Raw genomic sequence first — 15,560 nt, 5'->3', positions numbered from 1 at the left:
TTTAGCTTTAGAGGGAGCAGCTTTCACCTGCGCATTTGAGATGTCTGGGAGGCTACACTCCGCTGGGATAGTTATCTCTCCTTTTGGGGGGGAGAGGGGGGTGAAGTTTGCACTGAACCTGTCTGCCAGTATGTTGGCAATGTCTGTGGGTTCAGTGATTTTTTGTATCATTTTGGACCAATTCTGAGCATATCTGGGAGTTTCCACCCAGGTTTCTAACATAGCTGAAGAAGGCCTTGATTGTCTTTTGAATCTGTGGCAATTTTTCCTCTCAAAGTTGGCCTTGGATGATTTTATGAGTGCTCGTATTTTTTTGCTAATAATGATTAAGGGTGTCTTCTCTCTTATGGATTTTGCTGTATCATGTAACAGCTTTCTCCTCTTATTGTAAAGTTTGTTTATGGATGGGGTCCACCAGACTGGACGTTTGCCCTTGGTGGAAAGAGTCTTGGTTTTATTAGGGATTGCCTGATCCATGCAGTCCTGGAGGTGTTCGTAGAAGGCATTTGTAAGGGCTTCCGCAGCTTGGGTTGTGGTTTCCACTGGCTCGAGGGCCTTAAAGGATACCACACCAGTCTTGAGTAGTGTGAAGTTTGCTTTAGAGAAGTTCTTCACTGTCGTCTTTTTTGTTTGGGATGGGGGCGGGATGTGGATTTCCAGTGAGATTAGTTTGTGATCTGATCTCACCAATGAGGGATATACTTCCGGTGTGGAGCATTTTGTCCCCATGTTTGTGATGATGAGATCTAGTATATTTTCCCCTGTTGTGAGAACGGTGACTAGTTGTTCCATGGCATTTGAATTTATGAACTCCAGGAACCTTTGGGCTAGAAAGTTAGGGCTTGAGTAATGTTCCCAGTCTATATTCGCGTAGTTGAAGTCACCCAATATGATGGTGTTTGGAGATACATTTATACCCTCCAGTGTCTTCAGGAAGGCTGTGTGGGGTTCCTGAGTTTGAGAGGGTGGCCTGTAGCATGCTACAAATTGTAGAGCAGTTTTGCCTATGGTTAATTGTACCTGGATGGTTTCCAATGCTTCGTGCGTTGCCACCAACCTGGAGGTGTGGGTATCCTTGATGAATATGGATACACCCCCTCCTTTTGTGGTGTGGTCCGGGTTTCGGGCGGGCATGATATGAGGTAAAACCTGATAGTGCCGGGGTGCTCTCAGGAGCCTTGAACCAGGTTTCAGTTGCAGCACAGACATCGATGTTCTCCGTACTGAGAAGGGCCTCGAGTGCGTGCATTTTGAGATTTAGACTTCTGGCATTGAGCAGCATTACCCTTAGTTTCTTCCCATTTTTGTTTTCTAGGGTGGTAGGTTTAGAATTTGAGCCTTGCCTAAAAAAGGCACTATGGGGGTGGCAAGAGCCTTGGCCAATATCTGGAATCCCAGGGGTGACAGGTGCAAGCCGTCCCTTCCGGTGTGGAGCATTTTGTCCCCATGTTTGTGATAATGAGGTCTAGTATAGTTTCTCCTCTCGTGGGAACAGTGACTAGCTGTTCCATGGCGTTTGAATTTATGAACTCCAGGAACCGTTGGGCTAGAAAGTTAGGGCTTGGGTAATGTTCCCAGTCTATATTCGGGTAGTTGAAGTCACCCAATATAATGGTGTTTGGAGATGCATTTATACCCTCCAGTGTCTTCAGGAAGGCTGTGTGGGGTTCCTGAGTTTGAGAGGGTGGCCTGTAGCATGCTACAATTTGTAGAGCAGTTTTTCCTATGGTTAGTTGCACCTGGATGGTTTCCGAAGCTTCGTGCGTTGCCACCAACCTGGAGGTGTGGGTATCCTTTATGATTGTGGATACACCCCCTCCTTTTGTGGTGTGGTCCGGGTTTTGGGGCCGGAATGCATGATATGAGGTAAAACCTAATAGTGCCGGGGTGCTCTCAGGAGCCTTGAACCAGGTTTCAGTTACAGCACAGACATCAATGTTCTCCATACTGAGAAGGGCCTCTAGTGCGTGCATTTTTAGATTTGGACTTCTGGCATTGAGCAGCATTACCCTCAGTTTCTTCCCATTTTTGTTTTCTAGGGTGGTAGGTTTAGAATTTGAGCCTTGCCTAAAAAAGGCACTATGGGAGTGGCAAGAGACTTGGCCAATATCCAGAATCCCAGGGGTGATAGGTGCAAGCCGTCCCTTGCGAAGCAGCGTGGCTTGTCAAGCATGTCATCCCAGGCAGACAGACACTGGATCCCCTTTGAATGACACCAGACATTAAGCCAATTGTTAAAGCTGATCATCTTGTCTCTATATTGTGGCATCATTCTTGGTGAAGGAAGGATACTGCTCAGGGTCAGGGTCATACCTGCCTGGGCTACATAATCAGAGAGCTCCTCTATGTCTCTTTTCATGTAGTCCAGGGAGGTACGTCTCAGGTCGTTCACACCAGCATGGACAATGACTGTGTCATATTTGTACTTGCCGTGGAGTGACCCGAGTGCTTGTGTTATGTGGTGGATTCTAGCGCCCGATAGGCAGCTTACTGTGACCCTCTCCTTGTTCAGCCTGGTGAGTGGGACGTCAGTGTGTCTGACTATGGAGTCACCTATGACAAGTATGTTTGGTGGTGTATTTGGCCTTAAGGGCTGTGACTGCTTTGCACACTGATTTTGTGGTTTATGTGTTGCTTGTGGGGTGTCTTGAGGTAGCAGTTGTTTGGGTGTCTTCTTTGGAGGCCTCTGCTGTTTAGGTAAATTTTTACTCAGAGCCTCCGAGTATGTCTTTGTGTGTTTGTGTTTGATTCAGTGGTGTGGTAGCATTATGTGAGGCTGGTTTTGTGGTGTGTGTAGTTGCCTTCTCCTCCTGTCTGGTCTTGCCAGTCCTGAGTTGAGAGAGCTCAGCCTCCAGTTTGGCTAAATAGCTGCATCTCTCGCAAGTATTTGTGTTATGTGGGAGGAGGAGAGGGTTGTCTGTGTACATGAGGCAATTGTAACATTGCCTCAATATTCCCAGATTCACCAACTGGGCAGGAGAGGACGCCAGCATCTGGCCCTTCGACATGCTAGAAAAATTAAGAAGTTAGGTATGAGGCTGAATAAGAGAGGACTTAGTAAGGAAGTGGGTACTCCTGGGGGGGTTTCGCAAGTGAGGGACTTTGTATAATATAGAAGTGACAAGTGCTGAGCTTTTGCTTTTTTTTTTTTTTTTTTTTTGAGAAAAAAAAAAAACTTTTAGGAACAAGTGCTGCACTTTTTAGTCAAGGGATATACTGTTTAGGTTACTAGTAGAGCAGTTCTAAGGGAAAAAATGAAGAACAGACTTTATGGAGCCAGAAAAAGTTTAACCTTGTTAAACCGGCGCTGCCCGATGCTGCTCTAGTGGCCCGCAGAACAAAGGCATCTTCACATCAATCAAATAGAGATGCTAGCTGTACAAAATGCCCTTATAGCTTTCAAGGACCTGCTACATCCAGGACAACTACTGCTAAAGACCGACAACACCACAGTCATGTGGTACATAAGCAAGGGGGACTCGCTCCTACCCCCCTGCAGACAAGCCAAGGTACCATCACAGGAGCAAGGACAAGGATTGTACTCAAGACTCTTTCTGGTACCCAGAAAGGACAAAGCCTGGAAGCCCATTCTGGATCTTTCATCTCTAAGCACTTAACTGGATGTTTCGAAATTCATACTGTTGACACTACAGCAGCTTCTTCCCATGCTGGGCAAGAAAGCTTGGCTCGTGACTTTGGACCTCAAGGAGGCATACCTGCATGTCCCTATCAGACAAAACTGCAGAAGATACCTCAGATTCCTAGCTGGTTCAATGCGCTACCAATTCTCTGCACTGCCCTTTGGCTTATCTACTGCGCCCAAGATCTTTACAAAGTGCCTGGCACCAGTAATTGCATTTTGCAGACAGAAAGGAATTCATATTTATCCGTACCCGGACGACTTCTTGATTCAAGCAGAGAGCAAGGACATTCTTCTAAAGTATCTGGCGTTTGTGAAAAAGTTAAGTTGCCTGGGGTACACAGTAAACTAAAAGAAATCAAAACTAGTGCCCTCACAAGAGATTATATTCCTGTGTGTCAGCTTGAACACAGCGGCCCAGATGGCTTCTCACGCCAGGCAAGCAAGGACAACTGACTCAATACTTTCAATTGATGGCAACGACGACCCAACTCCCTGCAATAAAAATTCTACAGGCCTTGGGTTACATGGCATCCTGCACACTACTAATTTCATATGCCAGACTGCATATGAGGAAACTACAGTGGTACCTAAAGAATGTATGGTCTCAACATTGTCAAAGTTTGGCAACAGTTATACCACTAATCCCTTGCCTTCAACAGGAGTTTCAGTGGTGGGCTCAAGCTTGTCACCTCAACAAGGGACAGCCTTTTACACAACCCACAGCCAGGCAAACGCTGACAACAGATGCATCGGATTACGCCTGGGGAGCACACATGGCAGGCAAATGTATTCAGGGCACGTGGCCCACAGAACAAAGGCATCTTCACATCAATCAAAAAGAGATGCTAGCTGTATAAAATGCCCTTATAGCTTTCAAGGACCTGCTACATCCAGGACAACTACTGCTAAAGACCGACAACACCACAGTCATGTGGTACATAAGCAAGGGGGACTCACTCCTACCCCATATGCAGACAAGCCATGACCTTGTGGAACACAGCTCTAAACTATCAAGTTCATCTGCAAGCACAATTCCTGCCAGGAGAGAAAAACACACTGGTAGACGACTTAAGCAGAAACATCATGGATCCCCACGAATGGGAATTGAATCCACAAATATTCAGAATGATAACACAGAAATGGTGGAGCCCGGACATAGATCTGTTTGCATCCTCGATAAACTGCCAGCTACAAAAATTTTGTACAGGGAGTTACCATCCACAAGCATGGAAAGTGTATGCCCTCTCATTCAGCTGGGAGAACCTACAAGTATACGCTTTCCCACCACTACCTTTCCTGCCAAAGGTACTCATAAAAGCCAGGCAAGAAGAGCCAAAGATGATCCTGATTGCACCAGACTGGCCCACGCCAGCACTGGTACCCAATCTTAAGGAGCTTAGCACAAGAACCACCCTGGATTTTGCCTCAAAGCCCACATCTGCTGACTCAGCACAACGATCAAATACTACACAGCCAGCTAAAGACCTTAAACCTAGCTGCATGGAAGATTCCTTAGTCAAGCAAGCAATGCCTCTCTCCAAAGCTGTTATGGATGTCATTCTGGGGGCCAGAAGGCCTAGTACCAGGAAAGGCTATTCGGGTAAATGGAACAGATTCTGTGCCTGGAACCAGTCTCATAGCCTTGACCCTCTTGTCCCAAACATTCCTCAGATACTACAATACTTAACTGAGATGCTGGACAAAGGCCTCTCCTTCTCATCCATCAAGATCCATGGCTCTGCCATCTCTGCTGATTACAATACGGATCCACCAATTTTCTCTTATCCTCTGTTAAAACAGTACCTCAGAGGGGCTAAAAACATAAGACCGCCCCGTAGAGCACCTACTGCAACTTGGGACCTCAACTTTGTTTTGGAAAAACTAACTTTACCGCCTTTTGAGCCAGCTAACACAGCAGAATTAAAATATATCTCTTGGAAAACTGCTCTACTCCAGGCAATAACATCAGCACGAAGTGTTTCAGAATTTTAGGCACTAATGGCAGTGGAACCTTTCCTCATTTTCCTCCAGGACAGGGTGTCTTTAAGAACTAGCCCTACGTTTATGCCAAAGGTGGTATCCAGTGTGGCTCTAAACAAAACTATTCACCTGCCAACTTTTTATCCTAAACCACAGAATAAAGGGGAGAGACTACTGCACTCTTTGGATATTCACAGGCAGTACGCTTCTACTTGGACAAAACCAAAGCTTTCAGAAAATCTGAGCAATTATTGGTAGCATATGCTGCAGGAGCACAGGGAAAAGCCATGTCAAAACAGACCATTTGAAAATGACTAGGACATTGTATACGTTTCTGCTACACATACCATGGAAAACCTGTACCTAGTAGCATTAGATCTCACTCCACCAGGGCAACAGCCACTTCAACTGCCTACCTCAGGGGAGTACCTACCAAGGATATTTTGGAAGCAGCAACTTGGAATTCTGTACATACCTTCACCAAACATTACCATCTGGCTCTGTACTCTGAATCCAGAGCTGGATTCACCACTGCCAGTGCTGCAGGGCCTTATAGCCACCCCTAATGCCTTATAGAACCAGCCACCCTACCTCACCTTTGGGATTCTACCCAAGTGTAATGACTGCAGCAATGTAACATGAACATAGTACAGTTTTGTACCTACCATAACTGTAGATGTTAGAGTGTATACACTGCTGCAGTCCAGGTTACTCTCCCTCCTTCCCCTCTTACTGGCTGGTACGTACCTGTGTCTTCTACCCTTACTACCTATGGGGAGTATTCGCTGGTAGCTGGAAGTTGTTTTTTTGCTTTTCTATGTATGTTTTATTAGCAATTGGAATTGCCTACTTTTTTAGCGGCACCTGACATCTGGGGCAAGAAAAACTGAAGAAAATGGCGTCGGCTGCATCTTGTATACCCCTGTTGCACTGACGTCAGGGAGGAGGCGACAGCAACTGATGCTGGACCAAGACTTTGGAACTCAGGCTGACTGGGGAACCACCTGACGGCAGGATAACCCAAGTGTAATGACTGCAGCAGTTTATACACTCTAACATCTACATTTATGGTAGGTACAAAACTGTACTTTTCCTCTATTGACCTAGAGAATATGGCAGGTATAGTCAACTGATTTTTTGACTGGTTTATTCCTTTGTTATGTCTGGAGTTACCTATTTCAAACGAGATCTGGGCAGCTATCGCTAGGCATTATGGGATAAGGGGTAGCCTCGAGCCAGTAAACAGCTCTCGAGCTATTGAAGATGGCAGAGTCGGAGCCGAGGATCAGCTCCGATCCCAACCAGCAAGAAGGAAGGTGAGATGAAGACAACTAACATGGAATGTTATGGTAGGTACATAACTTCTTTTTTTTTTTTTTCATAAGTACAGGGTTTTCTTTTGGACTAGCCCTTTCGCACCCAAGGTGGTGTCGGAGACTACTGTCAATCAGTCCATCAGTCTACCCATGGTTTTGTGTGTGTGTGTGTGTGTGTGTGTGTGTGTGGAGTATTTCCAACAGGGGAGAAATACATGCACCTTTTAGATGTTCATAGACAACTTAGATTCTATATTCACGGAACTAAAAGTTTCAGAAAATCAGAACAGTTTCCTTTCCCAGTTCTAAATTAGGCAAAAGGAACTTTAGCTAATTGGCTCACTGATTGCATTTCTTTTGACTATAAGAATAAATAATTGACATTGTTCAAACCATCTAAGGCTTTTTCCACTAGATCTATGGTCACTTTAACTGCTTTCTTCTCCAGATTCTCTGTGGATGAAATGTGCAGCTGCCACATGGTGCAGTGCTCATACCTTTATAACTTCCCACAAACTGGATACCTTTTTAGGAATGGGGCAGGATTTTGCTCTGCTGTACTCCGGAATATCCTTCCTTGAGAACCTGCCAGAGTTTCTCTAGTTGTGGACTCTGTCCAGCAGTTGAGGAATGGAAAAAGAAAAGGCAATATCAGAGGTAAAAGTTATGCACTTATTATAACTCTGCATCTGCATTGTCTTTTCTCGTCCTTCCTCAACCTCCAACCTTTCACCCCCACCTTCCTATTTTTATAAGCTTCCAGTATGTCCTGAGAGGTGATGCCTGTCAGCTCTACTGCATGTGCTCCGGTGTTGTCCTTATCCTTTATCTTTATGCTGTAGTTGGTATACGAATTAATTTGGAATATGCTAATGGGCGGGTGTCTTTTGACACCATTTGGGTAGCAGACTAGAGGGCAGAGTTGATCTCAGGTAATTCAGGAGAAGAGAGGATTATAGATAAGGTGTGCAGCTGTGAAGTGGCCCAAGCCATATCCGAGGTTGGATCGGAGACCCATCAGTTGAGGAAGGATGAAAACATAGAACACAGATGCAGAGGTATGGTGAGTACATAGCTTTTATTTTCCTTTGGCCTCTTATTCCTGTGTAGAGGATCATCTTGCGTCCATTTCAGCTTGTGTGCTTGTGCAGCCCCATTTCTTCTGTGTTGTGAAATAGTTTCTGAAAGGAGTTTTACAACTGAATCTACTTCGTAAACGGGTTACTCTTACTTGAGATCTCAACTCTGTGCTGAAAAAATTGACTGTCACCATTTGAACTTGCCCGTCAAGCTGATCTAAGGTTCTTTACTTGAAAAACTATTCTGTTGTCTTCAAGACTAGTGTCTGGATTGCAAGCTCTTAAAGTTTGTGAGCCTTATGTAATTTTCCACAGGGATAGTCTTTTTAAGAACAAATGCCCATTTGTGCCTACAGTGGTTTTGGAGCTTATTTTGAATCATGCCATTGATCTCAGTTTTCTACACAGAGGCTGAAAATGTAGTAGAAAGGATTCTGCATGCTTCAGATGTGCTTGGGCAGCTCAGGTCCTACCTTGACAGAAGTATGCCCTTAAGAAAGCTGATCAGCTATATGTCATTCCATTTCACTGTTGCAGTATTATTTTTATTGAGGATCTCCTGCCAAGGGCAGCCTGATGTCTGGCCAGTATACCAAAGCCTTTAGATTGCTTTAAGGTAAGCATTACTTCACAAGTATGCTCCTTGAATAGTGTAGGGCATAAAGGTGATGTCCAGACGTCACCTTTATATGCCCTACACTATTCAAGGAGCATAAAGGTGACATCCAGATGTACCATCCTCAGAAATTCTTTGCTTCCATTTCGAACGGCATTACTTGATGGTTGGCCTTAACACCTGTTCCATTGCTGGCTTACCAGGCCTTAACACCTGTTCCATTGCTGGCTTACCAAGCTGTTACAGGTGAGTGCCCCTTTGTGGTTCTTTTCTCATTTATCCTTTTTACTGTTGCTTGTGGGGTTTCATGTTATCCAAGAAGGGTAAGTAAATGTCATTGTAGGAGACTGATTCTCCACAGAGTCCACCACAACCAGTGTCACTTTTGTTTAGGTGCCTCTCATGACCATACATCCTGTTCCATTTTTCAGGTTTTTGTACCTAAAACCCTTTGGAGTAGGCTATCTTTGGCACTTTTATCTTTAAAATTAGTGCCTTAAGCTTTTTTTTTTTTTTTTAAGACGACGGGGGGTACTTCCTGCTCTGACAGGCAGCCATCAGTGAAGAAGGCCTGGAAGGCTAGGCTGAAATCTTCTACTGTTCAGCCTCTGCCAGATGTCTGTCCCAAGGCAAGTGAATGCCCCGAGGTTCGCCCTTGCTTTGTTGGATTCCCTGCCACTACCGGGTTGTAAGCTGGCAGGGATTCATCTCTAAGCACACCTGAAGAAGCTTTGCAGATGTCTGTTTCAGACTCTCGGGGAGCCACGGCTGATTATTTCTGAGGGGCCTAGGGGTGTTCCTCAGATATTAGTCAGAGAAGTCGTCCCTACTACCATTATTAAATGCCATCCTAGGTCAGAGCCTTCCAAATTTTATAAGGCAGACATCCCATTGAGGAAAAGGCAGAAGACTATAAAAGATTTTTGCTGCTCTTAATGATCCACAGAGTGAATGACAGGCTTTCACTCAGGGTTTGTTTAGTGTTTTGATGGCATTGAAACCGCCTCAGGGAATTTCTGTTCCAGCCCATCTTTGATCCTCTACTCCCCTAAAAAGACCCAGGGAACAGGATTCCTCTGAGGAGGATTTGGATGAGGAAACACTTGCTTACTCTTCTCAGATTCCTTCTTCCTCTGACCCATAGTCCAAAGGAGAATCTATCAATCCTGATACTCCCTTTGAAGAGATTTCTTTTGTGGACACATCTACAGAATGATAGAGTTCTTTAAACAGGATTGCGCTCAGGTGTCTGAGGTACATAGAAGATGCTATGAGTTGCTACAGATACTGGCCTAAACCATCTGCTGTTCCTCCTGTTTTGGCTGACTTATTGGATGCATTTTCCAGTGCTTCTAAGGCTCCAGACTCTCAGCTCCCTGCTCCCAAGAAACACGATAGATTGTTTGGGTACCTGAGGACTGTAAAGTTTTGTACAAGTGTCCTGCTGCTGACCCCTTGGTGGTGTCTGTAGCCTCTGACAAGCCCTCTCATTTGCTTCTTTTTCCCAAGTTTACTACCGTCTGATAAAGATAACAGGACCATGGAAAGGCTAAGCTAGACAAGAAGGTTTACACCTCTGCTACCGCAGCTTATAGGATGGTTAAATTCAGACCCACATGTCCAGGTACTTGTTGGCTGTCCTATCCCAGGCTTCAGTTTATTTCTGGTCTCCCAGACTCTGGGGGTGAAACTTCTGCTCTTTCCCTGTTAGACTTCCACCCAGGTGGCTCATCATTCCATCAAATGTAGTTATGATGCAGCAGATCCTTCCTCTAGGCCTGTTGCTTTTGGTCAGTGATGAGGTATTCTTAGCTTCGGATTCAATCTTTGCCTGGTGATATCGAGGCTAAGTTGATGGATGCCCAGAAGTCCCCTCAGGATAAGGGCAAGGCTTTACACGAACTTAAACCTGTGCTTGTTTCTCCTGTGCCTAAATTTCTGAGAAACTATCGCAATAAGCCAGCATTTTTTCGCAGGCAATCTTGCCCTTCTCTTAAGGGCAAATAAGGTGGCAAACTGGCTCCTTCTGCTAAGGCTACTCAGACTTCAGTGTCTCAGAAGTCTCCTTTTCCATATAAGCAGGTGGTGTCTGACTGTCTTATTCTTCCCAGCCACTCTCTTCTACTCTTTGCCTGTCCCTTGGTCCTGTCCATTGTTCGTCAGGGGTGTTTCATGATTTGGAAATACCTTTTTCCTTTTGTGGGTGCTCCTTGGCATCCTCAGGAACAACTCTCCTTCCTTCCACATGTACTTTGTGAATTTTTGACTCTGGGTACTATTCAAGAGGTGCCTGTGTCCCAAAGTGGGGGGGGGGTGTTCCAGGATATTTCTAGTGTCCAGAAGAGAGGGTACTTGGAGACCAATTCTAAACCTCTTTCATCTAAATACTTTTCTGAAGGTGCCCTCCTTTCGAATGTTGTCCATTCTTACTTTGTTCCCACTTTTGCTTCCTCAGGCTTACATAGTGTCTCTGGATCTCAAGGATGCTTATATGTATATTCTGATCCCATCCCCTTTTCAGGAAGTTTTTATATTTCTTTGTAGCTTCCTGGCATTTTCACTTCTCTGCTTTGCCTTTTGTCCTTTCTACTTAACCAAGAGTATCTACCAAATGCCACACTCTAGTGATTGCTTTTTACAGGATTCAGGAGAATCCATGTATTTCCTTACTTGGATGACCTCCTCTTTTAGGCATCCTTGCCAGAGATCCGATTGCAAAATATTAATTTTGCCATTTCCATTCTGCAAAGCCTGGGATTCACAGTAAACCTAAAAAAAAAAAAAAAAAAAAAGCCTTTTCTGACTCCTGGTCAGGACATTGTTTTTCTGGGGTGCAAGATTCAGATGGTGCCTATGCTAGCATCCCTGCCTCCTTCCAAGGCCTAGACATTAATTTCCTTCTTTCATACTCTTCTTCCTTTGGCTTTTGTTACACCCAGGGAGTTTGAGAGCTCTGGGATTCATGGTTTCCACCATCTCAGTGTTCCCTCTAACCAAACTCCACATGAGAAAGTTTCAGCGGTTCCTGAAAGCAGTTTGGCTTCAATATGCACATATCCTAAAATTTGTAGTGCCTCTTCTACCTTGTTTCAAGAAGGAACTTCACTGGTGGATCCAGCAGCTGTCACTAAATCCAAGGCTCCCTTTTTCACCCCCCCCTTTTCAGGAGCTGTTCAGACTCTTCAGAAGTGGGATGGGGAGCAGCTTTTAGCTCCCTAAATATGAAAGGGGTGTGGTCACCTCTTCAACAGAAGAAACACATCTGTGTCAGAGATGAGAGCTCTTCTGCTGGCGCTTCAGGCTTTTCATCCTAATTTCTCCTCAGGACCCCTCAAAGTGTTTACAGACAATACCACAGTGATGTGGTATTTAAGCAAAAGGGGGACAAAGATCTTATCTTTGCCGGTTGGCACTCTGGTGTCTGATCTTGCTGTCCAGTATCAAACGACTCTTCAGGCTGTTTACATTCCCTCAGGTCAAAACGTTGTGGCACACACTATGAGCAGGTCCTTAACGCAGTCCCGGGAATGGATGCTTCAAAGGGATGTGTTTCTGGACATTGTCCACCAGTGTGGGGTACTCCTCAAGTAGAACTATTTTGCCTCCCCTCTGAACAGACAAATTCCTCCATTTTATGCAAGAGTTCTAGGTCCTCTGGTTTGGAAGGTGGGCGCCCTATCCTTTTCTTTGAAGAGGAGGTTTATGCTTTCCCTCTCCTTCCCCTCATTCCAAAAATCCTGTTCAAATTTCAATGGTATGCTCCCAAAATGTTGTTGGTGACTTCCTTTTGGCCGAGATGTCATTGTTTCTCTCTCCTGCATTTAGCCAAGGACAGTCATCACAGGTTCTCACAGGGTGGACCTACTCACACAAGACAAGGGATCTCTCATCTGTCCCAACCTGTCCACTCTTCAACTGACACTGTGGGTGATAAGTGTCTATGTTGAATCAAAATCCTTTTTTCTGAGGATGTGCTTGGGGTCCTGCAGGAAGCTAGGAAACCAAACGGAAGAGGCTTTCTGTTTGGTGTGTTTCTTGTAACCTGAATCCACATTTGGTGGATATTCCTTTGGTTCTGTCTTATCTGTGTGCATTGCTCAATATTGGATTGGCTTATTCTGTTAATGCCCACTTATCAGCTGTCTCTGATTGTCTGTCTTTTATCTCTTCCTTTAGCTTCTGGATTTGAGACTAAACAATTCTTAAAAAGGTGTCCTTCATATTAGGTCTCCCAAGAAGACTGTTCCTCCTCCCCTGGGATCTTAATTTTGTTTGGGAAAAATTGACTGACTCCTTTTCAGCCTGCAGTTTAAGCTTCCTTGCAGCGTTACTCCTGGACGACTGTTAGATAGCCCTTATTTCTGCCAGACAGGTATCTGAGCTTCAAGCCCTTATGGCTTGTCCTTTTTTGGTGCTTCATAAGGACAGGGTGTCCTTGCGTAGTAAGCCTTCTTTTATGTCCAAGGTGGTGAATGAATTGTCCCTTAATAAGTCTATGCATTTGCCCACTTTTTTTCCCTTCTCTGTAATCTGCCAGTGAGAATGTGCTGCACATGTTGGATGTGCATGGACAACTCAGTTTTTTATTCAGATAAGACCAAGACGATTAAGAAATCTGATTAGCTCCGTTTCATTTCATCCCAGGTCCTTGGGATTAGCTATATCCAAGCAAACTATTTCATCTAGGATCTCAAAAGCTATTTTTATCTGTTACTTCTTTTATGTTGAGAGCTTTCCTTATTCTGCTAAGGCTGTGGCTTCTGGTGCTTTTTTCAAGGGTTTGAATGCTAACTATTTTCTTAAAGCAGCTACCTGAACTTCTGTGCATACCTTTACTAAGTGCTACAAGTTGGATGGAATCTCCAGAGCTGTAACTGATTTTGATAGGGCCATCCTTTATGGCTTCTTAGAGGGCCCTGCTGGTCCTTCCTCCTCCCAAATTTCTTCTTGAGCTTTGGCACCCTTCCCTAAGGTAAAGAGTAATGTAACAGTGAAATGGAAAGACATGGTACAGTTGTGTAAAATCTTACAATAGTGGTAGATGCCCTCTTCTTCACTGTTGCAGTATTCACTCCTTCCCTCCACCCCCTGGTCTATTTCTCTTTTGAATGCACTGATTTACCTCTCTTTTCCTTGGACTGGCATTTCTATTGGGGCTCTCAGTTTTGAGGATGGTACATCCAGACATCCTTTATATCCTACCCTACACAAGGAACATACGTGTGATGTATGACATACCTTAAGGCAACCTAAAGGCTTTGGTATACTGGCCAGACGTTGGGCCACCCTTGTCAGGGGATCACTAATGTAAAGAATAATGCAGCAGTGAAGAGAAGGACATGTACCATTATGGTAAGATTTTATACAACTGTGCTTCAGTTCTTAGTAAATGCCAAAAAAAAGGATATCTTGTGTCTGAACGGACAGTTTGTAGGTGGTTGTCCTTGGCTACTTTTTTTAAATTTTTTTTTTATTTTATTTTTAATTCCCACCATGCCAAATCCATTCCAGGCAGTGTCAAGGCACATTCTACTATGAGGGCATACCAGAAAGTGGTCAGCTTTAGACGCAAGAAGCAGCTACATAGTTTTCTGTGCATGTTTACAAGGTGTTGCAAACTAGTCCCCCCCCCTGTCCAGGGCAGACTGTCCTAGGACCATTTTGCAGAGGCTCCTAGATCTATATTTTCGCGCCTTCCAGACTAGATAGACTTAGATAATCATCTTAAGCAACCTAAAAGCTACTGCAGAAGTGGGAATGATGAACACAGTACAGTTATGAAAGTTGCATGTACCAGTAACAGTAGATGTTATAATTCCTTTTTGCTGCAGTAACTGCCCCCACCTTCCATCCCCTTACTCTCCAACTCCTGTGCATGTAGTTGGGATGTGATGTAGAGCTGCTTATTTTTACTTTATATATTTTATTATTATTATTGGTTAGCTGATTCAGGATAGTTAGGCTCTTTTCTTCTAGAGTGGGCAAGAAAGTTATGAGGTCTTTACTGTGACTGGGATAGCTTGAAGCTGACTGGCTGTTGTTTCCTAAGCAGGGAACAATCCTTGAAGCTTAAACGCTACTGCAGCAGTGAGGAATGTGAACATTTACTGTAGAGAGTATGTTATCCGAACTACTCTGGACCTAGAGTGTATCAGATAGTCGAACATGTAATTGAACCAGATATAAAATCTTGTTTTTATGCATGCAAGGAATACACTTCAACCATTCAGCAATTCCAGTGGACAGTAATGAATATTTTCACACACAAGTGGGTGACAAGCTCAAAAAACACAAGCGAATACATGTAACGTTTACATGTTCAGACTTCATAATTTTTCCTACCTGAAAACTTTGGAAGGCTGCATTTGGATAATCTACTTTCTACTGTACTGTTGCAAGCAAATGCAGCTTGCACAACTGTATTGCCTTAATAAAAATAGGATTAGTTGGTCAGTCATTGAGGAAATGCATATTTGAATTTTTGACAGTTATGTGGAATTTTGTAGATGTGCTCAGCCGAATGCCCTTAAAAGTTCCCTTTTTTCATTTCTTTATGTTCAGGAACACCATCTTCAGCGAGCCATTTCAGCACAGCAGGTATATGGAGAAAAACGAGATAACATGGTTATTCCTGTTCCTGAAGCAGAAAGCAACATTGCCTACTATGAGTCAGTCTATCCTGGAGAGTTCAGGATGCCAAAGCAGCTTATTCATATACAACGTAAGTACTGTTAAGTAAACTGATTATACCTAACCAAGAAAGGCAAGTTTTGCAACATTCTTCAGTGTTAAGCTCAAAACTAACTGTAAATGGAGGTAAAAGTTCATACAGTTTTTCTGCAAAAATTCAAGCTGGATTGATTTACATTACTGTTCCTGTTTTAATTGTCAGAATGTTGCAGTGTTTTTTGTCACAATAGCTTTTT

General features: G+C 44.0%; 1 protein-coding gene across 4 annotated transcripts in view; it reads left to right on the top strand.

Moving 5' to 3' along the window:
* Window positions 1–15,560, top strand: part of EPC1 (enhancer of polycomb homolog 1) — a 1,950,735-nt gene that overhangs the window by 663,372 nt on the left and 1,271,803 nt on the right. For all 4 annotated transcript variants that reach the window (XM_044066705.1, XM_044066704.1, XM_044066707.1 and 1 more), the window contains exon 2: window positions 15,196–15,355. In XM_044066705.1, coding sequence (XP_043922640.1) covers window positions 15,196–15,355 — 160 coding nt within the window. The remainder of the gene's footprint in view (window positions 1–15,195; window positions 15,356–15,560) is intronic.

The sequence above is a fragment of the Protopterus annectens genome, chromosome 3.part1 (assembly GCF_019279795.1).
Source record: "Protopterus annectens isolate FY-2018-M chromosome 3.part1, PAN1.0, whole genome shotgun sequence".
NCBI lineage: Eukaryota > Metazoa > Chordata > Ceratodontiformes > Protopteridae > Protopterus > Protopterus annectens.
Note: the sequence above shows the minus strand (reverse complement) of the source record. Positions and strands in the feature narration are given on the sequence as shown.